Genomic DNA, 26885 nt, shown 5'->3' with positions numbered 1-26885 from the left:
GATTTACACACTTCCTTAAAGAAGCTTGAGATTATCCCTACCCCTCTTTGAAATTTCACTATAGATAAACCATTATCTCATCGGGGTGGGCCATCCTCTCCCACCCACTAAGACTACTAAAACGTCTAAGACTATAGATTATCAACCAAGGTTAATGTATTTTATACTCTTGCTACTACTATTGGATCAATTGTAGTGAAGTGGCTATAATTGTAATCTTATTGGTTGATTATAATTTGACCCACATTGTACCCAGCCCTCATGACTTCTCCATAGAACTTTCTCAGAGAAGTGGGCTCACTGGCAACTCATTTGGGACCCCTCCTGTCTCTCAAGAGCTATTCCTATTCCCCAATAAAATTTTCTACTTAAAAAAAAAAGTTGGACCTGTAATCTCAGCACTCTGGGAGCCTGAGGAAGGAGGATCACAAGTTTGAGCCCAGCCTGGGAACTAAGCAATTTGGCGAGACCCTGTCTCAAAATAGAAAGGGGGCTGGGAATTTAGCTCAGTGGTGCTGCAACCTGCCCCGCAAGCGCAAGGACTGGAGTTTGATCCCCGGTACCAAAAAAAAAAAAGGGAAGGGGATGGAGATACAGCTCAGGTGCAAAGGCTCTGGGTTCAATCCACAGTAACACACAAAGTAAGTCCTATCTTTTAAGACTGCCCACATAAGTTAGCTACTTCATTACCATTATTCTCTGTCCAATCCAGCATTGTAAGTATGATTTTTTGTTGGGTTTTTTTTGGTACCAAGGATTGAACTCGGGTCCTTGCGCTTGCACACCAGGCAGCGAAACCACTGAGCTAAATCCCCAGCCCCAAGCATTATAAGTAACTGACTCTAATTTCTCTTCAGGTCTTCACTTATGAGGATTCCTTGCCACATGAGGTTATACTAAATAAATTTGTATGTTTTTCTCCTATTAATATATCTCACATAATTTAATTTCAGACCCAGCCAGGACTGTACATGAAGTTTTTTTCCATTCTCACACCTTGTGTCATCTTGCCTGACTTTGGCGGGGGTGGGGGGGGGAGTAGGGGTACTGGGGTTTGAACATACTGTGCTACATCCCAGCCATTTATTTACTTAGAGACAGTTTCACTAAATTGACCAAGTGGGACTTAAATTTGAAATCCTCCTGCCTCAGCCTCCTGAGGGCTGGGATTACAGGCATGTGGCACCACTCCAGGCTTCTTCTGACTCTTTTAAGGACACTTGTCATTGGGTTTAGGGCCCACTCATAATTCTAGATGCTCTCATATCATCAATGTAATTGTACCTGTACAACTCCCACACAAGCACACAGTCACACTTTAGACATTTTTAGGGGGGATCATTCAACCCACAACCACCAGGAGATATCCTACTTTTTAACAAGGATGTGGCTTGGAGATTCATTTTTAGGTGGGGGCCCGGGATTTAGCTCAGTGGTTCTAGTGCCTGCCTTGCAAGCTCACGGTCCCAAGTTCGATCCCCGGTAACAAAACAAAACAACAACAACAAAAAAAAATAAGATTCATTTTTAGGTGACGTGACTTCTTGCAGAGGAAGGACAGACCCATGTCCTCTGGAAGTGGGGTGAGTTCAGGCAAGGCTGACTTTGTCCCCCAGCTGCTGTCATTACTGTCCCTAGCCTGTCTCCTGGGACTGGGGAGCTCCTGGTGGCCAGGAGAAAGCCCCCTGCTTTCCACTCACTGCCACAACATCACAACATACTGGGCCAGCCACATATCCTTTTCCAGACTTGGTTTCTCATGTGTGTGATCCCTGCACAGAAGTCTCCAACTTCCCTGTTGGGAGTTCCGGCCTCCAGCTCTCACCATGGCTGGACCTTGGGGGCAGGGGCCTCGTCCCACCCTTCCCCCTCCAGTACAGGGAAGTCAACCCAGAATACTCCATGTGCTCCTTTTTATTTGAGGCTGGATCCAGGCCAGGGCCATGGGGGTCAGAGCCGGGCTTTCTCCAGCCTCACATCCCCCAGGGCCCCTTGACTGCTGGCCCCTGGAACGTAGAAGCAAGGGGTGAGGGTTGTGGGAGGTTAAGCCTCTTCACAGAGCATGCCTGGGCCTGGGGTGCCTCGGTTTGTCACACTGTCTGGCCTTAAACTTGCCCTTGACCTTCTTAGGGATGCTAGGAAGAGCTGCACCTTCAAAGAACACAGGGCACAAGACACTTCCAGGATGGGGGCCTTGAGGGCACTGGGGAACAGCCTCAGTTGGAGTGGAGAAAAGAGAGAGGATGAGGGATCTGTCTGGGAAAGGGGTTCTGGGAGCTGCCCTGTGCCTGGGGCCCCCAACCCCAACCCAGGTGTCTAGTGCAGCCCACCAGGATGAGTCCAAGTTCAAGGCCCACCTTTTTTGGCTTTGAGATGCTGGGTGCCAGCTTGAGAGCAGGGTTGGGTGGGAAGCAAATGAAAACCTTGGCTGTTGGCAGAGTCATCAAGGCCTTGCCTGTGGATGACAGGGCCTTGGAGCCCACCAGTGTGTCATGCTTCGATCTGAGGCCCCACCCGTGGGGTCAGAGCACAGGGGGATGTGGTAGCCAAGCCCTGGCCTGAAGGCTGGGGAAGGGGTTCAGGGCTGTGGGAGCAAGGGATGCTGTGAGGGCCAGAGAGGGCCCCAGGCTCACTGGCTGCCCCACAGGGTCACAAGGGTGGTGAGGGGATGAACACAAGGCTTGGGGTCCAACAGACCTGGGTCTGCATCCTGGCTCTGACCCTTCTGAGCTGTGCAACCTCAGGCAACTTCTTTACACTTCCTGCTACCTGGGTTGAAGGGGGGCAACAGCACCTACCTCACTAGGTTGTAAGGACAGAGGAGCTGGGCAGGGTGTCCACTGCTAAGTGCTGTAGAGTATTTCTCCTGTTGCCCCAGGATTCTCTGCCTGGAGCCAAGGCAGATTCTGTGAACACCTGGGCTCTGGGCCTCCTAGCTAGGAATGACTGCCTGGCAGGTGACTGCCCCAAGGGACAATATTTGTGGGGCTGCATATTTAACAAGAAAACTTGGTGAGCCATGGCTGTGACTTGCTACTGGGGGGGTCCTTGAAAGGAAGGCAAACCCAGGAGGCTAGGAGGGGTTTGGAGAGCAGAAGAAATCACCTCGGGACCCTTGGGTGTGTTGGGTGATGGGGGTCTTCAGATGCAAAGGTGGTCTGGTCTGCTCAAGGCTGGGGGTAAGCAGGGCTGTGGCTCTTTTCGACTTGCCATTCTTCCCCTTTCCGGGCACCGAAGTAGTGGCAGTGAAGGTTGGCCTTTCCATGTGCCCCGGCTCCTGGCCCTGCCAACTTTCCTAGAAGCTGACCTGTGGGTAGGGGTCCCTGAGTCCTTGCCTTCCCCAGAGCCTTGCTGGGTCAGCAGACGAGGAAATGCGGGGTGGACCCCCATCCGTCGATGATACATGGTCAGGGGTTTCTTGATAGTGGAGCCTTCCACCAGGAGCCGGATGCCCACGTACTGGGGCACCTCCACCGCAGGCTGTGGCAGGAAGAGGAGGAGACAAGGCCCACTCAGACAGTGATGCTGGGACCCTCAGCTGAGAGGAGCCAGGGCAGAGACGGGCAGAAGCAATTTCTGAGGCCCTAGTCAGAATCGGAAAGCCCACCTCTATCCGCCAAGGGTCTCCCCAGATGCCCTAAGAGCCAGAGCCCCAAGGCTGTCCCCACTGTGTGCCCCTCTGCCTTGCTGGAATGTGTGTGTGGCTCTCCTTCCAGAGCCAAATCAAGGGACAGCTGCCTGAGCCACACCCGGCAATCTCTGCAGGAGGAGCTGAGGTGACAGCCACACAGCTAGGAGACTCAGATCCTGCCAAGTCTTGGGGAGCAGAAACAACTAGCCTAAAAGAGGGCAGGGAAAGCTGGGCATGGTGGCACATGCCTATAATCCTAGCCATTGAGAGGCTGAGGAGAAGTCTGGGGAACTCAGAGAGGCCCCACACATCTTAAATGGAACCAAACATTCCAGAATCTCTGGCACCAGAGTTACTCCGTGCTCACTAAAAGTACACCCAGCAGAGGTCCTGAGCAGCCCCATCTGGTGAGAAGCTCATCTTTACAAAGCCTCCTTTAATGAATGTAAAATGCACAGCAGAATCAGAAATTTACTTTTCTTTCGTTTTTTTGGTGGTACTGGGGATTGAACCCAGGGCCTTTCCTCTCTAGCTCTCCCTCTTTTTAAAATTTTGAGGCAGCATCTCACCAAATCTCTAAATTGCCGAGGCTAGGCTCAAATTTTCAATGCTCTTGCCTCAGCCTCCCAGAGTACTGGGACTACAGGTGTGCACCACTATGCTGGGGTTTTTCTTTCTTTTTTTTTTTGAGGCAGCTTCATGCTAAATTTTGCAAATTCACCACCCTCCTGTCTCAGCCTCTGAGTAGCTGTGAGCACTTTAACACTCTAATAAAATAGGTAAGAAGCTGGGTGTGGTGGTGCACACCTGTGATCTCAGCACTCCAGGCTGAGCTCAAGGCCAACTTGGCCTACAGTTAGTTCAAGGTCAGCCTGAACTGATGGGGAGACTCTGTCTCAAATAAATAAGTAAAAATAAATAAATAAAATAGGTAAGAATAACAACTGGATATCAAAACAATTACTTGGAAAGTATGACCAAAAAATGCGTAAATTGGACATAGCCAAAGTGGGTTCAGCATCTTCCAAGGCTTCATGTGTTATAATTTAGTTTCTACTCAGGTATAGGAAGGTGGAAACTTAGACCAACTGTGGTGTTGGGTTTTTTTTGTTTGTTTTTGGGGGGTGTTTTTGGTGCTGGGGATCAAACTCAGGACCTAGCGCTTGTAAGGCAGGCAGCGGAACCACTGAGCTAAATCCCTGGCCCCCCCCAACCGTGGTGTTGGAAGGGGACTCAGATTAAGTTCAGGATGGAGTGAGTCTTAGGATGGAATCCTGGTGGCTCTGTGAGAAGAGAGACCAGGCAGACATGCAGACATGACTGTCCTCCCTCCCCTCCCTGCCTTTCAGTGCTGCTGCTGCTGCAGAACCCTACTGAGCTGCCCCTGCGCCTCCTGTCACTTGACAGGTGACATTCTGTGCACCTCAGGACACTGCCAAGAAGGCCAGAAGCAGATGTGGCCCACTGATCTTGCACCTCCAGAACTGTGATCCAGAATGAAGCTCTTTATAGCTTACCCAGTTTGTGGTATTATGTTATTAGCAACAGAGAAGGGACTACTATAAAAAGTAGTAACTGCAAAAGAGAAGACATAGCTTCTGGTGGAAAAATCTGGTAGCCACTATCTTTCACATGTGTGTGTGTGTGTGTGTGTCTTTGTTCTGAGACAGGTTCTCACTATGTAGTTCAGGCTGGCCTTGAACTCACAGTGATTCCTCCTGCCTCATCCTCCCAAGTGCTGGGATTACATATATGTGCCACCACATATGTGGCTGGCAGCCACTATCTTAACCTGCAGTCAAATTCAGCATCACTGTGAGACATTCTGATGGTTATGTTCCTTATGATGTCACATGGGCCACTCAGCAGCACTTCTAGTGTTTTTACCAAAAATGTTTAACCTGAACTTCACCAGTCTGACCTAACTTCTAGTTCATGGGATATTCTGATAACAGAAGACCAAGTTAAACAACACCACAAGAAAAATCAGATAAATCCAGAATGTGGGACAGTTCTATAAAACAATCATCCTGGGTCCCTTCAGAGATCAAGATGAGAAGAGCAGTGGAGCTGTCCTAGATTAAAAGATTAAAGAGACAAAAGCACCAATGCGTGGTGTGAACCTGGACTACGGTGACCTAAAAAATCAGCAGGGTAAGTCATTTGTGGCACAACAGGACATTTGAAAAGTGCAGATGCAGTCCTCCAAGCAGACATAGTTCAGGCTCCGGCAGGGCTTCTGACACCACACACTGAGCCAGTGTCCTGTGCCGCGGGTCTGGGAACCACTGTGCCACAATAGCACCTTGCCCTGTGGCTCTGCCATCACGTATTCCTCATTTACCATTTTTTCTTTTTCTAATACTAGGCATTGAACCTAGGACCTTAACTACTGGGCTACATGCTTAGCCTTTTCTATCTTGATATACACCCTTACTAAGTAGCCCAGCCTGCCCTCAAACTTGTGATCCTCGTGCCTCAGCATCCTGAGTAGCTGGAATTACAGGCATGTACCACCATACCTGCCTTTCAGATTGATTTTTTAGAATTCTGTAAGTAGATTCAAATCTCTTTTTGGAACAAGATGAATAAGTTAGCAACAGCTTCCACAAGTTAACTTACTAAAATGTCAGGTACTTTACAAGTGACACCACTTATCATAAAATGCCAGACAACCTTATTAGGTAATAACAACAGCTATGGGCCGGAGATTTAGCTCAGTGGTTCTGTCACCTGCCTTGCAAGCGCAAGGACTTGAGTTCGATCCCCGGTACCAAAAAAAAAAAAAAATAACAACAGCTAAACATGTGTAGCATTTATTGTGCATCCACTTTTCTAAAAGTACTTTCTTCATATCAACTCACTCAATTCTCATGATCCTATGAATTAGATTCTGGGTTTGGGGGGGGGGGGTTGGTACCAGGAATCAAACTCAGGTCCTTACACTTGTGAGGCAGGCAGCAGAACCACTGAGCTAAATCCCTGGCCCCTAGATTCTGTTTTTATTCATGCTTTACAGATAAGGAAACTTGGAGGTCAGGAAACTGTCCAGTCATTCAGCCTGTAGTTACTGAACAGGATTTGAACCTGAAAAGTCCCTGAATCTACACCTCTCTAGTTACGTATCTGTGTAGGAGAAAGATGGAATCTCCGCCTTCTAGATGAGGAAACTAAGTTTAAGGAGGGGACAGCTGTGTTCAAACACCTTGTGCTCAGGTCTTGACCTACAGAGCCTCATGCTTCCCTGTGGAGCTGCTGAAAAGGGGACAAGACTCCCTGGGGTCCCCCCTGGCTCAGCCCCTCACCTGTTTATAGATGAGCTCAAAGGCTCCTGTGTCACAGGTGCGATCCAGTCGACGGTCAATAACCACACGTAGGGTGTCAGCTTGAACCCCAGCACAGAGCTGTGCAGTGACAGGTGTTGATGGCGCCATGGTGGGGCTGGCATTGATCTCAATCAGCCAGGGTTGAAAGTCCTCACCAAAGACAAAGTCAGCGCCATAGAGCTCGAAGCTGGCCTTCCGATCCTGCACAGTGTCCTGGGAGGTCTGCAGTGCATGGATCACGGCAGCCTTCATGCCCGGAACAATGACTGTAGACCAGGCGTCCGGGGCCCCCATCGCCCGCAGGTGGGCCTGGAACTTCTGGCTGGACCACATGTTGTCCAGGGGCAGCATTGGATCCCGATGGCTTGAGTTCTCCAGGTGCTTCTGGATGGAGTTGTTGCACAGGTGTACTGAGCTGGGCAGAGAAGAAAGCAGGTCAGTGCCTGCTAGGCCTCTCCAAACTTTGGCCCTGCTGGGGAGGATGAAAGGATGAAGGCCCAGGCCCCTCCACATTCCTCCCAGGCCAGAGTCCTCTCTCAGGCTCACACTGAGGGCTCTAACCATGGAGGCCACAGTTTGGAATGCTTTTCGCCTTGTTCAGGGACCCTCCAGTGCTCGGAGGATGAGGAGGTGTATGTGAGTGTGACCTTTAGCTGCCAGGTTTTCAACCATCTTCACATGAGCAGCAGTGAGCCACAGGCAGGCCACTTCATCTGTGTGCTGCTCCATCTGCATAGTGTGGGGAGTGGTGGTACCGGCCTCACTGGATTTTTAAGAAAAATGACTGGGATATACACAACTTACTGGGTACCCATCATACATGAACCACTTGATAACTGAGAGCTAGTTTGTTTGTTTACTGTGGATTGAACCCAAGGCCTTTGCACAGAGCTAATCCCCAGCTCTTTTATAAGATTTTTTTTTTTGGTGCCGGGGATCGAACTCGGGTCCCTGCGCTTACACAGCAGGCGGTGAAACCACTGAGCTAAATCCCCGGCCCTAGGTTTTATTTTTTTAAATACGGTGACAGGGTCTTGCTGAGTTGATAAGTTGCCAAGGTTGGGCTGAAACCTGTGGTCCTGCCTCAGCCTCCTGGCGTGCTAGGAGTACAGGCATGCACCACAACTGACTATAGGGCTACAATTACAACTGTTTTTTTTCTTCTTTTTGGCAGTACTGGAGATCAATTCCAGGGCCTCACTCATGATAGGTAAGAACTAAACCACTGAGCCACACCCCCAGCACTGTTCTACCCCTTCTGAGACACAGCCTTGCTAAAATTGCCCAGACCTGCCTCAGTGTGCCACCCCTCTCCCAGGTTGGCTCCCAGCTCCCAGGTAGCTGGGAGTACAGGCGTGTGCCACCACACTGGCCAATTCTGAGTTCCTATTGCTGCCTCCATTCTTCAGATGTGGAAACTGAGGCCTGAATAGGTTTTCACTTGACCAAAGGCACATACCATGGAAGCTACACAGACAACATTTGAACCCAGGCCATAACAAAGCTTCTTCTCACCCCTAAAGTTAACACCTCTTATTACTTCTCTTCTCTCAGATCTCTCCTGGCCTGCCTTTACCAGCTCTCCACTTTTCTTTTTATACACGTGTCATCTTTTACCCCATTAAATCATGGTGTCCGTTATGTTCACTGCTTGCATGTGTCTCCCTGCTGGAATGTGTGCTTGTGAGGGCTGGGATCTTGTCTTGTTGGCCACCCGGTCCCAAGTTCCCAGGACAGCACAAGGCCCAGTGTCCACTCTCAGCGAGTGCCTGCTGTGTGAAGGCACTGGGAGGACGGAGGGTTGGCTGCCTGACTCTGCCTGGAGCTGTGTGGCTATGAGACAACAGCTCCTAGCCAGACCAGGGGCTTTGGAAGGTGAGGGCCAGAGCTCACTTGTCCAGGTTCTTCAGGGAGAAGAGCTGTGTGGAGAAGCGGATGTAGCTGTCTCGGTAGAACCACACAGTAAGTGGATTCCAGTCAGTTACCAGGAACCACTGTCTCAGGTCAAACTTGGTGCCAAAGATGAGCAGGGGCCGCTCGATGTACTTCTGTACGACCCACTTGCCGTCCTTCACCACCATGGGGTTATAATCCACCAGCTTCAACATCTCCTCCAGGTGGTCCATGCACATGATGCCTACGCAGAGAGGGTAGTCAGGCGGCCATGCTCCTCCCCAAGGGGCTGGGATAGCCACGTGGATAAGCCCTGCTCCCTCTGAGAAAGCTGAGTTGTTTAGGCTTTTAATATTTTTCTAGTTAACTCATCTGTTTGATTGAAAAAGAATATATGCTTACATAAAAATTTGAATAGTGCTGGGATTTCTATAAGTATGTGGAAATATTACGTTCCCCCAATAATGAAAAAATAATTTAAAAATTATAAACAAACAAACAAACAAAATCATACAAAAGGGCACAGGGCACACCAAAGCAAACAAAAAAACCAAACCAAACCCAGAACAAAATACCCATACCTCCTCTCTAAAGGTCAACTACTGCACATCCCAGACCCATATGGTGTCTTTCCAGGTAACACGAGAGTGATACATGCCTCTGTTTCTCCAAATTACACAAATTAAAGCAGGCCAAGGACTTGCTCTAGGGCTGGCACATTGTGAGCATCCAATGAATGCTAACTCACACCGTTCACACTAAAACGTGTAAGAAACATTTCCAGCCCTGGCTCTGCCAGGCCCAAGGGCATCTGCATTTTCCATTTTCCACTGCCAAAGGTTTCCTTCTAACTTCCAGTCCTGGCAAGAATGTATGAGACTGTGTGTCTGCCCAGAGAGCACCCAAACAGCTGACTGCTGATTTGGGTCCTTCTCCGGGCTAGAAAATGGCATCTTATTTATGGACAGGGTCTTGGTATGTTGCCCAGGCTGATTTTGAACTTCTAGGCTCAAGTGATCCTCTTATCTCAGGCTCCCACACACCCTTAGACTACAGGTGCGTGCCACTATGACTTTTCTTTTTCTGTGCCAAGGATCGAATCCAGAGCCTTATACATGCTAAGCACTGAACTTAACTATCACTGAACTATACCCCCCAGCCCATTATGTACTTTTTTGGTGTGGTATTCCGATAATTGTTTTATCTTTTCTATGAATGAAGTTAAGCATCTTATGCCCATAAAGAATAATTTTATTTATTCATTTATTGAGACAGGGTCTCACTTTGTATTTCAGGTTAGCCTCGAACTCATGGTGATCCTCCTGCCTCAGCCTCCCAAATGCTGGGATTACAGTGTGCATCACCACACAGTTTAAGGCATAATTTTAATGGTAGTAAAATTAGAATCATGTTACCAAGAACACACAACACTCACAAATCTACTTCACCCCTTTACTATCCTACCCTCTGTCAGCCTGATGACTGCTGATGGCACAGAAAACTGTGCCTTTACCAAACCTTCTCCCTTCTTAAAGGGCCAGACTGATCACCAAGATTCCCAGCAACATGATATCTTCATTTTGATTTTTTGTTTGTTTTTGGTTTTTTTGCTTTACTAGGGATTGAACCCACCACCTTCACAATGAGCCAAATCCTCAGCCCTTTCTAGTTTTTATTTTATTTATTTATTTTTTTGGTACTGGGGATCGAACTCAGAACCTTGAGCTTGTGAGGCAGGCGCGGTGCCACTGAGCTAAATCCCCGACCTCTCTAGTTTTTATTTTGAGACAGGGTTTCATTAAGCTGCCCAGGCTGGCCTCAAACTTGTGATCTTCCTGCCTCAGCCTTGTGAGTAGTTGGGCTCAGAGGTGCAGCTACCATGCCCAGCCAACATGTTACTTTGTGTAAGAGTAAGACTGTCATAGAAGCTGGGGCTGTAGCTCACAAGCTTGTGTGTCTAAGGCCCTGGGTTTGAGTCCTAGCACACATACAAAAGGTTGTCCAGGCTGACACAGAAATTTTGTTTCCAGGAATTTATCCTGAAGAAATAAGTGGAGAGGGCTAGAAATCTATGTGCATAGAATGTTCATCATGGCGTCACTTGTAACAGCAATCAGTTAACAAAACCAAACCCTAAAGCCGTACAGACTTCCACCAGGTAAGGGTGGTATCCATGTGACTGCATCTGGGCTAGATCCCACTGTGCAGCTACTGAACAGAACCGAGTGAGACAGCATACTTCGAAGCACCCAGAGCCCAGGGACAGGCACTGCCCATGCAGGCCTGACAGTGCAGGACAAGTCACCAGTATGGGAAATAGGGATAAGCCTGGGGCTCTGGCCTGCAGGTGACATTCCGCTTCCCACCTCTGAGAGCTGTTTACACAAGTTTGCTCACTGTGTGACACCTCACTTACTGCGTGCTCACTGCATACCCTTTCAACACAGCCTGCCGTACATACACTTCAGTAAGGTTTTTAAAAACAAATAAAATGTTAATAAAGCTTGGAAACAGCCCAAGTGCCCATCAACTAGAGACAGGACAAAGAAGATGTGGGTTTTTTATAAAATAGAGTACTACTCAGCCATAAAGAATGAGAAACTACAAAGATTTATAGCTAAATGGATGCATATTGAGGCCATACTCTTAAGTGAAAGAAATAGGACACAAGTGTAAATATACAATAGCTTCTTTGGTATGAGAAACTGAAAGTGTAAATAAGTATTAAAATGAATAATTGATAACATGAAATAGAAAGAAAAGGGGCAAAGGGATAGGGGAAGTGAGAGGGGTAGGGGAAAGGAAAGAAGGGAAAGGAAAAAATATGAGAAAAGGAAAAAATGGAAACAAAGTCTGTGTACATAGGGAAGGGTGGAGGGGGTGAAAGGAAGGCAGGGGAATGGGGAAAAAAATAACAACCAAGAGAGATTATGTAAAGGTTCAAGTTCCCAATGATGAATGTAAATGTACTGTACACCTAAAATGTACCAATAAAAAAATTTAAGAATAAATTTTTTAAAAAGAAATAAAATGCTAAAACTTAGTGGTAGCTATAATGGGATTCATTGTATTATTTCTCTTCTGTGCATGTTTGAAAGCAGTCATAACAGGCAGGTGTGGTGGCACACACTGCATTCCCGGCTACTTGGGAGGCTGGGGCACAAGGATCATTTGAATCTAGGAGTCTGAGGCCAGCCTGGACAACACAGTAAGACCCAGTCTCAAAAACTTAAAAAAAATTTAAAAAATGAAGTGCCCATGAAAAATAACTGCAAGTTAAAAAAATATCTGACATACTGAAGTGATCTCTAATGTCCATTGCTAGAAAGCAAGGCCAGGTATTGGTGGTACACACTTGTAATTCCAGTTACTGGGGTGGCTGAGAGGGGAGGGGCAAAGCCAGCCTGGGCAATGGTACTGAGACCCTATCTCAGGAAAAATACATGCAAAATTGAAATGAGGTTTTATATTAATTAATAGAGATATAACTGAAAAACAAGACTACAGAATAGTGGTCTATTTAAAATAAAACACACACACCCCCAAATATAGAGGAAAAAAACGTAGAAAAACACACACCAAGTTGGGTGTGGCAGCACATGCCTACAATCCCACTGTTCTGGAGGCTGAGGCAGAAGGATCACAAGTTTAAGGCCATTCTGGACTATAAAGTGAGATCTTATTTCAAAGAAAAGCACCAGAAAAGGAAAGAAAAGAAACACAGCCAGGGGCTAACAAGCAGTTATCTGTCCATGAAATCAGGGTGGCCTCTGCTTGTTTCTACTTTTCTGTATTTGTCTTTTTTAAATATAATAACCACAAATTTTCATAATTGGAAAAAAACAATAACACAAGGTAGAAAAAGAAAACAACCCAGGGCTGGCTTGTTTTTGTTTTTTGTATTTTTTGTTGTTATTGCTGTTTGAGACATGGTCTTGGTATATAGCTCAGGTAGCCTTCAATTTGTGATGCTCTGGCCTCAGCCTCCCAAGGGCTGAGATTACACGTGTGCACTACCAATGCCTGAGTCTAATTCTGGTTTGATATGACATCCCATCCCCAAGAGGAATGAGTGTTTAGCCTTCAGGAGCTGCAACAGCTTCCCCTGGGCATGAATCCCCAGGGCAGTATTTGGAGGGATGTGGGCCAAACTCTGTTTCCTGCCTCATAGGAGCCTCCCACAGTCTGGATGGAGGCCAGGCTTCTGTGCCACCCCTGTGCACTGCTCAAGTCCCAGCCACACTTCATGGAGCAGTCAGGAAAACCATAACCCAGCAGTTATTAGGCCGACGTCTGGGATCTGAATGCTCTCTGTGTGCCCCTTGTATCTAAGCCTCTTGGGGACATCAGCTCCATTTCCTCCTGAAGGAGAGCCAGCCCAGAAGAAGTGAACTAAGAGGTGAACTAAGAGGTAGAGGAGCAGAGCCTGAACTCTGGATGTGGCTTCCACATCCATGTCCTTAACCACTGTGCTAAACCCTACGAAGACATGCTGGGGATATCTGAGAGCCTGGTGTCACTAAACCTACCTACAGCATAAGCCTGAGCTCTGAGGGCAGGAGAGCTGGTGCTAGCACTGCAACAGAGCTGCTGGTGTTGGGGCAAGGATTGGGCCTAGTAGCACTTCATTGAACAACCTCAGAGGCACCGCTACACTTAACCCTCACATTGCAGGTGGCATTGTCATCATCCCCACTTCACAGAGCAGGAAACTGAGGCTCGGACAGAGAAAGTGACTTGTTCGAGGTCATGCAGAATATTAGTGATAGAGCTGGGATTTTAACCCAGGCAGTTTGGGGATCTGCAGTAACCTCCCTGGCCTCTGGTGGGGGACACAGAACATAGGATGCTGGTGCAGAAAGCAGGGCCTGACTCCCACCTCGTCCACGGGACTTGGCTCCTGGCTTCACGATCCAGATGTTGCGATCCCCTTCCATGTCGATCTGGGGTACCACAGCCCGAAGCTGCTGCAGGATGTCCTCACAGCGCTGGACCTGAGTGTCGAGGTACTTGAGTTCGGCACCCTCACTGTGGGGAGACGGTGGGACCTGAGCAGAAGGCAGGACAGGCCCACCCAGCCATAGTCCTGCCAGCCTGGGCTGTGCTTTCCCCCTGGATTCAGACAGGGGTCTCCAGCACCAGCCCCACCCATAGCCACTCAGCTCCGCCCCTGGCCAGCCCCCTCCAAGAGTAGGAAAGGCTGGAGAAATCCCTTACTTCACCTGTTCTCCCTTTAACCTTCCATCTCCACCATCTGCTTCCTATTCAAACTGCCTGTGGCAGAGCAGCACTGCAGCAGCTCCTGTGATGGGGTGCCACATGTGCCAGGCACTGAGTAGAGGCTTTCCAAATATTATCCAAAGTCCTCTCAACAGCCCTGCCAGGGAGGTGTTACTCATCCATTCTAGAAAGGTGTATGCCGCTGAGCTGTGTGACTGTGCCACGATTCAAATGCCTGACTAGTTCACCAGAAGGTTCACTCCCCTCCTGATCTGGACCCACCACTGACTGATAAGATAGGTTCCCTTTCAAATCTAATTCAAGCACATTTGTATCACACCTTCCCTGACTCCCTTTCTCTTCCCATCAGTTATCCCTACCAGATCCATATGCTTATTTGGTTACTGTCTTCCTCCACTAGAAGTGTGTGTGCATGTATGTGCGTGCGCGTGTGTGTGCGTGTGTGTCTGGGTATCAAACCCAGGGCCTCCAGAATGCTAAGTATGCGCCTACATTCTCAGCCTGAGAAGGAACATCTTCCCAGCTGTTATTCTTTGCTGCATTTTCATCTCAAAACCCTGCATCCGCCACTTCTCAGCTGCTCCCCACAGTCTGAGTTGAGATAGGTAGGGCAGTGCATCCTCAGCCACTCGGCTGTCCTGGTAGACAGGACTTCCTGGACAATGCGGGACGAAACTAAGCCACAAAACAGCCCAGATGGTCACTCATTCAGACTCTCCTGGACAGCAAAGACCCCTCTTCGAGGTACACATCTGTCTTGACATCTTAGCCTCTGCAGGGTCTCCTGCTTGTCCTGGAGGCAGAGCCAAGAGAGTGACAGCCAGACGGAGGTTTAGTAGGTGGCCCAGGAATATCCAAATCTAAATCCGACACACTTCCCCCACCCTTTCCATGGCATAAGGAGTCTGCTCAATAAATCTGGGTTGTGGCCCAAAAATATGTCACCCAGGGAGGAGCACAAGTAATTTGAAAAAGTACATTCAGCATGATTTTCTATTTAACAAATTATAAAGGGAAGCCACATCTTTGTAAAAGCCTTGTTGGTAAGGCATGGACTTTTGTTTTGTTTTTGAGACCTAAGGACTTGCTAAGTCATCAGTTGCCTTAGTGGGGCTAGAAGTTGTGATCCTCCTGCCTCAGCCTTCCAAAGTACTGGAATTACAGGGTAAGCCACCACTCCAGGCTTCACATCACCTTTCTTAAACTGAGAATTACCAGGCTGTGTTAGGACATGAGGCATAAAACACCATGTAGCCAAGGCTGGCCTCAAACTCACAGAGTCCCTCTTGTCTCAGCCTCCTGAGTGCTAGATTACAGGCATGTGCCACATCTGGCATAGATTTGCTTTAAAAAGCTGAGAAACTAGGGTTGGCAGCATGGCTTGGTGGTAGAGTGCTTGCCTAACAGGTACTAGGCCTGGGTTCAATCTCTAACACCACAAAATAACTAAACAAACAAGTAAAATTAAAAGCTGATGGCGCCTGCCTCGCAAGCGCAAGGTCCCAAGTTCGATCCCTGGTACCAAAAAAAAACCAACCAACAAACAAAAAAAAGCTGAGAAACGCAGGGGTAAACAGTGAATGAATGAGCTGGGTATGGTGGTACACATGCCTGTGATCCCAGCACTCGGGAGGCTGAGGCAGGAGGATCGCCATGAGTTTCAGGCCAGCCTGGGCTAAATAGTGAGTTCAGGGCCAGTCTGAACTCAAAAAGAAATTGAGGGCCAGGGATTTAGCTCAGTGGTGCCGCTGCCTGCCTCATAAGCACAAGGGCCCGAGTTTGATCCCTGGTACTAAAAAAAAAGAAACTGAATGAATGAATGATGATCATCTGTACTGAGTCATTTCTCTTATAAGAGACAGTATCTTACATGTTCTGACTTTTAGGAGGTTCCCACAGAGCTCAAGAACTTGCCCATGTACTGGGAATAAAAAGGACTCACATGCTTTATGCCTCATATCCCAGTGCAGCCTGATAACTCTGAGTTTAAGGAAGGTATTTGGAGCCTGGAATGGTGGCTCACTCTGTAATTCAATTCCAGTACTTTAGAAAGATGAGGCAGGAGGATCACAAGTTCTAGCCCTGCCAAGGCAAGTGATGACTTCATAAGACTTCATGTCAAAATAAAATATAAAAAAGGCCTGAGATGTAGCTGCATGTGAGGGCTCTGGGTTCAATCCCTAGTTCCAGGAAAAGTACAGGGTTACCTAGTCATTTTCTGACATTCAGAAAAGACAGATGAGGGCTGGGGATTTAGCTCAGTGGTTCTGCCGCCTGTCTTACAAGTGCAAGGATTGGAGTTTGATCCCCGGTACCAAAAAAAAAGATGAATTATTTCCTGAAGACACTGGTCTCCATTCATTCAAGGTTCATTCATGGAACAAGGTCGGGCCCCCAGGAGTCCTTGCTGAGTCCTCTCTGGCCACCAGCCCGCATCCCCATCCCTCACTCGTGCCTGGGCTCAGGCTCCTTCCTCCAGAAGCACCAGGCTCCCCTGCTCCAGAACTTTCTCCAGCTCTGCAGTCCTGGCCCCTTGGGTCACTCAGCACCGATGCACCATCAGCACTTCCATCCCCAGGGCTCCCGCTGCAACAGGGTCTCAAGAGGCCTGCATCCACAGAACCCATTCAGTCAACCCTGTGTAACCCAATGTTGTCCAAACCTGACTGATAACTAAAGCCCTTTTTTCCTATTTACTTCCTGAGGAATTAGTATCTCGTATAACATCTGGAAGTAGCCTCACTAGAATGTAAGTCTAAGTGGCTTACATTTCTATTTTGTGAGAGATACCATGAGCCCATGGTGAGCACATACCTACAAAATGTTTTTGTTCACCCCACTTTCGAGGCAGACATAAATTTGCATTCGAGAAAAGGTATGTTCAGAGAATGAGTGACATTCTCAAGGTCCCAGAGCATGGAAGTTGCAAAGCTAGGACTGTACTCCAAGTTTGTCTGACAGCTCAGGCCAGTCTTAGGAAGAGTGGTTTAGAGGGGTGGGAGCCCTCAAGGGTTCCTGAGCAGGAGAGTAGCAGGATATAAGTAAGGGCGAGCCTGGGAAGGGGGCTTGCCCCTGGTCACCTGCCTGTGCCCCCGGCTCTGCAGTACTCACTGGACCACCTGGTAATAGCGCCGGAGGAAGAGTGCCCAGCCCTCAGGGCTCAGGTACAGTGGGGCCTCCACATCCTTGTCGATGTCCGTGTGGGCCAGGTTGCTGAGATACTCCTCACATGCACACAGGGCCTCATCCACAAACTCTGGGGACACCGACATTGGCTTCTTTTCCTGCTTAGGCTGCTTATCTCCTGCCGCGATAAGAAGGGGGCTGTCCACCAACACTGGGACAGACAATGTGTCACATGCCACAGTCCCCACTGCCCAGGGGCCTATCATTTACCTGAGGCCTCTCCTAAAGACACCTGAGGTCCACCATGAGCCTGGACTCACCACTCACCTGAGGCTTTGTCCCAAATCAACTGCAACCTGAGTGCTTCACCTTTGGCCCCACTGTCCCAGGCCCGCTAGGTCCCTTAAGGCTCTACCCTAAATGTCTCCAAGGGCTCCAACAGCACCTGTGGCCCCAGCACACACCTGCAGCCCCTCTGGACACATCTGAAGCCCTGTCTGAAAGCCTCAGACTAGGCCAATGAGAACAAATCTTTTGGAGGTGAGTACCCAAAACCCACTTGTTTATCACAAAGAGCCAACACTGCAATTAACCCTGAATACTGAGGTTTTAATTTAGAAGTAACAACTCTACAATAACATCTTTTGTCTTAAAAGAAAAACAGGGGGTTGGGGATTTAGCTCAGTGGTGCCACCACCTGTCTTGCAAGCGCAAGGTACCAAGTTCGATTCCCGGTACCAAAAAAACCCCCCAAAAAACCCAAATAACATGTGTGCCATAGGTTCACCAACTCTGGCCCAGGCAATCCCAGGTACACAGGATAACAAGTGTGAGACAGCTGCTTAAGTTCCAACACATCAGATCTGGACTCACTCCCAGGGTCCTGAACCAACAAATCACTGACCTACACGTGCAATTACAGGCCCGCAAGTGACATGCCAGGAACTGACCCCTCACCCAAAGTTCTGACTCCCTGGACGTTGTAGGGCTGCCCAAATACTGCTGGCTAGTGGAGGCCCTCAACCCTGCACCCTGACCCAGGCCCAAGCCCACCACCATGGAAGGTTAAGTGCAGAGTGTCTGCCACATGGGAGCCTCTGTGCTCCTGATCCTGGTACACAGTATTCCTTGTACCCAACACACCAGCCCAGGAGACAGCAATGTGAGGTCTCCTGCGGGAGAGGCAGGGGTATCTCTCCTCTCTGGAGCGCTGCCTCTTACCTTCCTGAATTACTGGCTGCTGAGCCCTGGATTACTGGACTAGGGGCATAGAGACAGGAGCCAAGCCCAGAGAGGAAAGGGTGAGCAATGGGCTGGGCTGGCATACAGCAAGAGGTCCTGTGTCCCCTCTACTCCAGATGTTCCTCGTGTCCTCAGGACACCTGTAGCATGGTTTCACCACCTCCTGCTCCTGAAAGGACCCCACATGTCTTCTTCATGTGCCAATCCAAGCTCACGCTCATAGCAACCCAGGGGAGGGCTCACCAATGAACAAGTGGATAGGAAGGCAAGGAAGTGTGCAGGAGTGGTATAGACCGGCAGGAGAAGGAGGACAGAAAAGCAAGCACATGGGCAGGGGGGATGAAGGGGGGTGTGGAGCGGATGGCAGGTAGTGAATGAGATGACAGCGGGCGGACAGATGGGAAGACAGCTGAGGAGATGAAGAATGGAGATGTGGGGGAGTGAACAGATGGATGAAGACATGGGGTAGATGGATGGACAGGGTGCTGGGCAACTGCCAAGTATGGACACTATGTGGACAGTGGCAGGCACAGTGGGCAGGGGAGTGGAACTGCCACAGTACCTACCTGTGGCCTCTTTCCCTTCTGCCTGGACAGAGTACGACTTCCACTCCAACTTCACCACCAGCTTGAGAACGTTGCGAGCAGCTGTCAGCCAGAAGTCCTCTGCTCCCAGGGCAGGGGATAGCCTGCTCAGCCCCTAGGCTCAAGGCTTGTTCTGGTTCTGGAACCTGATCATGACTTCCCCCATTCTGGGTCTAGAACCTGACTTCACCTGTTCTGTCTCTAGAACCTGGCTCCTATCCCAGTTACAGAATCAGACCCAGAATGTGACCAGACCTGGAAAACATTCTCTTTACAGTCTGGCCTAAACCTGCTGTTCCTCCCCTACTCTGATGCTTATTCTAGTTGGAGAGCCCAACCTTGACCGAAACTACTTCAGGTCTGGAATACAATCTGAAACACAGCATCTACTCTGGTTCCAAATTCTGACCTGAATTTAGAACATACTTTGCTTGGAACCTACTGTCTTAGAAACCCACAAGCCAACCACCTTTTTTCAGAACCTGATCCTGCTAATAGAACTTCCTGTAGGCCTGGAATCTATGCTGGGTTCCAGATACAACTTCTAGAGTCTGTTCTAGAATACAAGCTAAGCTGTCTAAGCTTTTCTGGAGGTCCAAGCTGGCCAGGTCAACAGGCTCACTGAGGAAGGCATATTAAGGAGAGGAAGGAACAGGGAGAGGGGAGAAGATCCATGGAGGTAGATGAGGGTGAGGAGAGGCTTTTGCTCTCCAGCGAGTCAGAGTGTTAGGCCCTGTCCTCCAGCCCAAGGGTTCAGTCATGGACAGGGCTCACCTTACCTATGAAGGCTTTTTTGTCATCCTCAGCACCTAGGCGGTAGCAACGAGGGAAGAAGGAGTCGGCATCAGCCTCATCGAACCACTGCAGATTCCGGAGATTGAGACACAGACCCACCTGTGGAATCAGCTGCTGAGGCAGGCAGGGTGGGGACTCTCCACACATAGCACACATCCAGACGGTCAGGAAGACCTGCCTGGGGCCAGAGGCTCAGCCCCAACAGTGAGCCCTGACCTGCTCAGATCTATCCACATGCCTGCCTGGGTGCTCTAGTCCTTCCTTCTGTCCTCTGATCTTTGTAAAGACTGCTTCTTCAGCCATCCTTCCCAGCCCACACTGGGGAAAGCCCTTCGTCCTCAACACACCCCAACAAGGCAGGCTCCTTGGGATTCTCATGGAAAGATGAAAAAACTTGAGCCAGGCCTGGTGGCACTTGCTGTTAATCCCAGCATTCAAGAGGCTGAGGCAGGAGGAGCATGCCATGGCCAGCCTGGGCTACACACAAGAGTTCAAGGCCAGCCTGAACTACACAGCAAGACCATGTCTCAAAAAAACCTACATAAATAAATAAAGATAAGAAAACCAAAGCTGGGAAAGGTGAAGCCACTTGCTAAGAAGCCCAGGTAAGCTGGAATGCCCAGCTCAGGAGGGAAGGGACTCTCTGTTCATGGTCACCATGCCATTTCTGTCATTCTTGCAACAGGGACCAGATATCACATGGGGGTTAGAGCTGAACCCAAGTCTGCCAATGACTCCCTGTCTCACTGAGGCATAACGCTGATGCTCTCCCAAGAGCTCTCTTTCAGGCACAGACAGCAAGGGGTGGGACAGCAGCCCAGGGCTGGGTTCGCGGTGCCCCACCCACTCCCAGGAGCCCACCTTTGTGGTAAAGGAGCCAGCCCGGGCATAGTGGTTTATCATCTGATCCTTGGCAAGGAAGCGACAGTCCATCATGTCCCGTCGAGTGGTCCAGATGAGGTAGGGGGTCTCATTCCGAACCATGCGGGACTGGAAAGGAGGAGGTGGACATGGGGAGGGGAGCAGAGAGGAGAGAATGCTGCCCAGGAGACCCTGGGCACACAGCAGCTTGTATACAGTACAAAAAGACATGTCTTCCTCTGGGGCCCATGCTTGGGGAGCAGAGAGGCCAGCTCCACATGGCACTGCACAGCAACTAAGCTGTAAGGACATTACCCCTCGCTTTAGCCCAGGCCATCAGGACTTGACGGGTGGCAGGACACACTGCAAGGAGATGGCACACAGCATGTGACAAAGGCTCTCTTATGGACCCCACAGCTCTGTCCTTCCTACAATCCTGGGAGTAGGGATAACCAGTAACACCAAGAGCTAGGCCTTGCTAAGCACTTTCCATGTCCTGATCCTCACCCAGCCCCTATGAGGTAGGTATTACTATAATCCCCATCTCACCGGTAAGGGACGTGAGAGACAGAAGGTGACCTGCCCAATTTCACAAAGCTGAACCACAAAAAAAATGCCAGTATTCAATCTTTCCTGACGTGGAAACAGCAATTTCATGCCTGTAATCCCAGCACTCAGGAGCTGAGGCAGGACTGCTAGCCTGGGCTAAATGACTTCAAGGCCAGCCTGAACTACATAGTGAAACCCTGTCTCAAAAAACAAAAACAAGCTGGGGACATAGCTCAGTGGCACAGTGCCTGCCTGGCAAGTGTGAGGCCCTGAATTTGATTCCTGGCACCAAAAAAAAAAAAAAAAAAAGCTAGAAAAAACAAAAAACAACAACAAAAACCAACTTCATAGGGTTCAACTCAGTGAGTAGCAGTGCATGCTTTGAATTCAACTCAAATGCATGTCCTCCATATTGTCACCCCAGTTTCTCCCAGAGCCTTCAAGTCCCTTCCTTCAGCTTCGCTTGCCAAGGGTAGAAGAGGAGATGAACAAGGAGCCTTCACTGGAAAGGGAGTCCAACCACACAGGGGATATGCCAGCCTATCCAGCCTTTGGAGAAGCAGTACATTTTTATACAGATGTCGAAACTGAGGCCCTAAGAAAGGACTTGTCTGAGGTCACTCAGCTGGACACCTGCACTCTCCTGTCTACTTCAGAAGCCGCTGCCAGCACCCTGCCTTGTTTTGGCCACTGGGGCCCTCACCATTAAAGCATGTGTCCCATCCAAGTCATTGAGCTCCAGAAAGCCATCCATCAGCTGTGGCGGCTGGAGTGTCTCATCCTCTTCTTCATCCTCTGTGGATACAGAGCCCAGGCCCGATGAGACCCTTGTCCCTGCCCCACAGCCTCAACTCTGGGACAGTGCAACAAAGGGAAAGGACTCCAGGGAGGAGGCTTTTGTATAGAAAGGGAACTGCTCACCATCCTCAGTGGTGTCGCTGTCACCCACCACTGAGTTATCCTTCTGCAGGGGCAGCAGGGCGGCGCCTGCGCGATGGACCATCTTCTTCTCCACCCAGCCCCTCCAACGTAAGAGACCCCGGATTACTGGGTATCGGCCTTGGATCATAAAGATCTTCTTCTGCTGTAAGGTAAAAGATGGAATTTTTCAATAATCATTGCCTGAGGCCCAGAGAGGGGACACAATGGTAAAGCACCTGTAGGGAAGTTTTATGGTCCACCAGGAGAGACAGCTTATAAACATGGAGAGAAGAAGTGTACATTACTAGAACCCCTGCAGTGGGTCCTGGTCTCCTGTGAGCCACAATAGCACAAGGCAAGTTAATGAAAGACAGAAAATGAGACTTAGAGAAGCTGAACTTTGGATCTGATCAATGCTGCTCTGGGCAGCAAAGATAAACGACCCTGAGTTTGTCTTGACATGCCATAGCTGGCCTGTAGGCAGGAAAACTAGGCCTAATCATAATTTAATTGTGAAATGATTTTTCCTCAAAATTATGTTGAATTTCTTCTGACAGTATCATGTTGATAGTAAAATAATATTTACAGATGTACTCAGGAGGCTGAGGCAGGAGGATTGTTGGTAGCCTATGTTACATAGTGAGTTCAAGGCCAGCCTGAACTACATAGAGAGACCCTGTCTCGAAAAAAAAAAGTACAGATTATACTATGTCATAGACACTTACATTCATTTCTAACAACAATATGCATGTTTAGTGGATATGGTACCTCTGTCTTACTGGTTATGAAACAGGGATAGAGATTAAGTAGCTTGCCCAAAGCCACACCTGTGGTTAAGTGAAAGAATAGGGATTTTTCTTTTGCTGGGGATTGAACCCAGAGTCTGGGAGACACTACTGCGAAATGCAGAGTGAGGGAAGGATGAAAGGAGCCACCAATACGCACAGGCAGAAGAAAGGGCATGTTCGAAGACTGTGGGGCTGGGTGGTATGCAGAAGGAATTGGAAGCAGGGTGGAGTAAGCAAGGTCTGGAGGCAGGAGGAGTTCCTGAGAAGAAGGCAGTGGCCGGACTGTGGAGGGCCCTGCAGACCCCAAAACCTGGACCTGGATTTTATACTATATGTAGTGCGAAGCAATAAACCCAAATGCAAGAATAACAGTCAGAGGCTTTGTAAATTTGTCTTGCTGCAATCTGTGAACAGGCTGGGAAACAGGAAGCCACTTAGAAGGCCCCTGTGATGTGGAGAGGCTTGGAGGAGGGTGGTTACAGTGGAGATGGAGAAGGTAGAGGGCTGAAAGTCACTCTGGGGGTTGCAGCCCCATAGCAGGTAAAGGTGATGAATGATTTGCTGATGGGATTGGAGAGGAGTTGAAGGAGCAGAAAGACTGTGGATTTCTGGCTTGAGCAACTAAGCGACAGGAAATCAGAGAATAGACAGGAATTCAGGTTTGAGAAGGAAAATCGGTATGGTTTGACACGTGAGTCTGAAGTGCCTGTAAGCTCCTTGAGTAGAGGTTAGAGGGCCGGGCCTACTACGGGGCGGAGGCAGAAGCCGGGACTTCTGCGTTTGGCTCCTGGAGGTTACCACGGTCTTTACAGAGTGGTTTCTGCTGAGAATGTGGTGGGAAAGGCAGGCAACCAGAGGAGCGGTAGCAGAGGGTCGAGTGTCAGCTGAAGAGGTGGGGAAGGTTGCAGACAACTCCCATAGCAAGTCTGGCCCTGGAGAGGGAGTTACTTGGAGATGGGTGTGGGGCCAAGGGCCAGGGGAGTTTTTCTTTTTAAGGATGTGACAAAATAGCACGTGGCAGGCCTGCCTCCCCCGCGGACCTTGACAGCTTTCTCCACGTGGATCTTGGCGTTTCTGAGCTGGCCCATGTGAGACGCCTTGGAGAACCCGGGCCAGAGGACCAGGGGCACTGTGGAGAGACGCCGAGAAGGGCGAGCTGGGGTCACTGGGCGGGTCACTGAACTCCTCCCTCCCGCCCACTCCCCAAGCAGCCTCACCGTCCCGTGGCGTGCCGTCGTCCAGGGCCTGGAGGCGCGCAGGCTCGAAGGCCTGGGGCTCAGCGGCACCCAGGGCGCGTGCACGAGGCCCCGGCAGCTCGGGGGCGCGGCCCGGGGGGGCGCGCAGAGGCGGGGCTGCGGGGCTGCCGGTCTGCGGGGCTGCGGGCCTGGCGTGCGTTGCCGGAGAGGCCCTGCCTTAGCCCCGCAGAGGCGCAGGAGGGCCCGGGTCCCCGCAGCCTCGAGTGCGACCAGAGCTCTGAGGGGCTTGCCCAGGGTCACCGGGCGGGGCAGCTAGGGCGCGGCCTGGGCGGCTGTGGCGGCCAGCTGTACCCCGCCGCCCTGCCCTGGCGGCACCAGGCGCCCGAGTCCCAGCTCGCGGGTCCCACGCCCCCAGCGCCCAGGAGCAGCACCACGCTTGGGCCCTGCATGCGCCTCGCCACGCGCCCGAACCGCCTCCCTCCGACCGACCGCAGCCTAGTTCCAGGCCCCGCCCCCTGCGTGCCGTCGCCTTGGAAACCATTTCCGGCACATCAGAAGCCGGCAGAGCGTTGGAGGCCGCAGCCTGGGTCAGTGGAGCGAGGGCTCCCCCTGGCACCCAGCTGACGCGCAGGGCATCGGGTCGCCGGTCAGGATCGCTCTGGGTTTATCGATGCTTCCTGTGTGCAATGATCTTGTGACTCGAGTTCCACCCTATTTAGTGGACTCTACTGACGAGTGGCCTAGGAGCTGGCAGTCCCTGACTCACCGAATTTACAGCCCCTGTGGGGCAGGGTAAGGGAACAAGTTCAGAAATAAAATAGCTACAGGTGTAACAATTGAATGAATGAAGCCGGGAAAGGGCGGAGATTCGCTAGTGTAAAAGGTAAAAATATTTTCAATTGCTCCATGTTTCATTAACCACTCTAATAAGCCCTTAGACTTAGCTCGGTCAACTATCAGACAAGGACACGCAAGCTGAACAAAGACGTACTCCACAGATAAGATTCGAAACAAGTTTCCCGAATCCTGGGAAGCCAACAAGCTAAAAATTAAAAAGAGGGCCCGGGATTTAGCTCAGTGGTTCCACTACCCGCCTCAAAAGCGCAAGGTCCTGAGTTCGATCCCCGGTATATCTGTATCTATATCTATATATATCTCCAAAACCTCGCCTCAAAACGACCAAAAACTAAAAATAACTAAAAAGAGAAATGGAGGGAGGAGGGGATAAGAAGGGAAAAGTGGGGTTGGGGGAGCAAAAAGTGTGGGATGAATCGCACTGTAGTCTTGAGGAAGTCTCACAACACCCCTGAAGAGGGGAAGACTTCCTGAGGGAACCAAAGGCAGGCAGTGGGTGAGGCTGGGAAGGTATTGGGGATAAAGCCTGGGCCGTACGTGGGGCAACAACACATGGTGCAAAGCACACCCCTCTAGGTAGCCTTCAAGAGTAGAGAAGTAATATACTGGAAGCTATGGTCCAGCCCCCTGGCTGAGACTGAAGGGACCTTTTTGGAGGCAGTGGCGACATACTTTGCTCAAAAATTATAGGGAGATAAGGCACCAAGATGTTAAATAATTTGCCACAAAATACAGTACAAGCAGCTCTGGAACCCAACTGGACACAAGTCATAAACACTTGTTTTTGGTTTTGAGACAGGGTCTCAATATGCAGTTCAGGCTGGTCTTGAACCATGTATCCCAAGCTGGTGTCAAACTCGCAGCGATCCTCCTGCCTCAGCCTCCTGAGTGCTAGGATTACAGGTGTGACCCCACGCCAGTTTAAACACTCTGTACGTTATGTACTGTTAATCACTTACGGGCTGCCTGCTGATCGTGTGCCACTAAACAGGCACTTTTCGAGGCAATCTCTAGCAGTGAAGCCAGCTTTGTCAGTCACTGAGCAGATCTGGTCTTCAGTGAAGGTGGGACCCCCACCAACCTGTCCCCCTGACCCCAGAGATTTATCTTTCCAATCCCCATGTGTCTGGTAACTATAACCCCAGGAGAGAACTGGCTGCTTTAAAATCTTCAAATTGGCTGGCGGTGGTGGTACACACCTCCCAGCACTCAAGGGAGGCTGAGGCAGGATTGCCTCAAATCTGAGGCCAGCCTGGGATTCATGGTGAGTTCAAGGGCAGCTGGAACAGCATGAGACCCTGTCTCAAAAAACAAAACAGGGCCGGGGATTTAGCTCAGTGGTGTAAGCACAAGGTCCTGAGTTCAAACCCCCATACAAAAACCAAAACCCATCAAATCTGGTTTTAGAAACTTTGGACCCAGGGAGGCGGCTGTGTGACCCATCGGGTTCTGGCTGCTCACCCAGGCGGCGGTGTCCTGAGATGGTTGAGTGGCCAGTTGCCATGTCCTCAGGGTCATCCAGCTTTATGCCCAGCACCTTTAACATTCAAGTGCCCGAAGGTGGGCATAACTTAGCCAGGCAGGTCACAGAGATCTTGTCACAAAGGGGATGATAGCTGTTCAAGCTACCCCCAACCCAACCCCTCTTCCCTTCACCATTTCTTGTCCTCCCCTTTAAGAGACCGCTTGGGTAATCTGGAGTTTTTGGCAAGTTCAGCACAAAGCTCAATCCTTACTGAAGTTTCCTGGACACCCTCTCTTAAATCACCCCCCACCCCCAGATTTCTAGCAGTGATTATGAAACACTTCACTGCACCTATTTACATGCCTTTTACCCCCTCTCCCCATCTTTTCAAAGCAGACTTCATCCCCAATGC

At 49.9% G+C, this 26885-nt stretch overlaps 1 protein-coding gene across 1 annotated transcript; it reads right to left on the bottom strand.

Moving 5' to 3' along the window:
* Nucleotides 1-2244: 2244 nt before the first annotated feature.
* On the bottom strand, nt 2245-24359 carry Ttll3 (tubulin tyrosine ligase like 3). Its single transcript, XM_087216964.1, is given in 15 exon segments — nt 2245-2558; nt 2654-2776; nt 3213-3273; nt 3276-3480; nt 6937-7372; nt 8851-9094; nt 13730-13878; nt 17203-17395; nt 19026-19124; nt 19823-19937; nt 20700-20828; nt 21952-22043; nt 22170-22332; nt 23998-24086; nt 24175-24359. Coding segments are annotated over 14 exon segments (2172 nt in total). The 5' UTR covers nt 24046-24086; nt 24175-24359; the 3' UTR covers nt 2245-2443.
* Nucleotides 24360-26885: the final 2526 nt, after the last annotated feature.

Source organism: Heterocephalus glaber, unplaced genomic scaffold (assembly GCF_053883595.1).
Source record: "Heterocephalus glaber isolate CG9 unplaced genomic scaffold, H.glaber_assembly_v1.0 deba00000122, whole genome shotgun sequence".
In the NCBI taxonomy this organism is placed as follows: Eukaryota; Metazoa; Chordata; class Mammalia; order Rodentia; family Bathyergidae; genus Heterocephalus; species Heterocephalus glaber.
The sequence above is the reverse complement of the archived record's forward strand: the minus strand, read 5'-3'. Positions and strand labels throughout refer to the sequence as shown.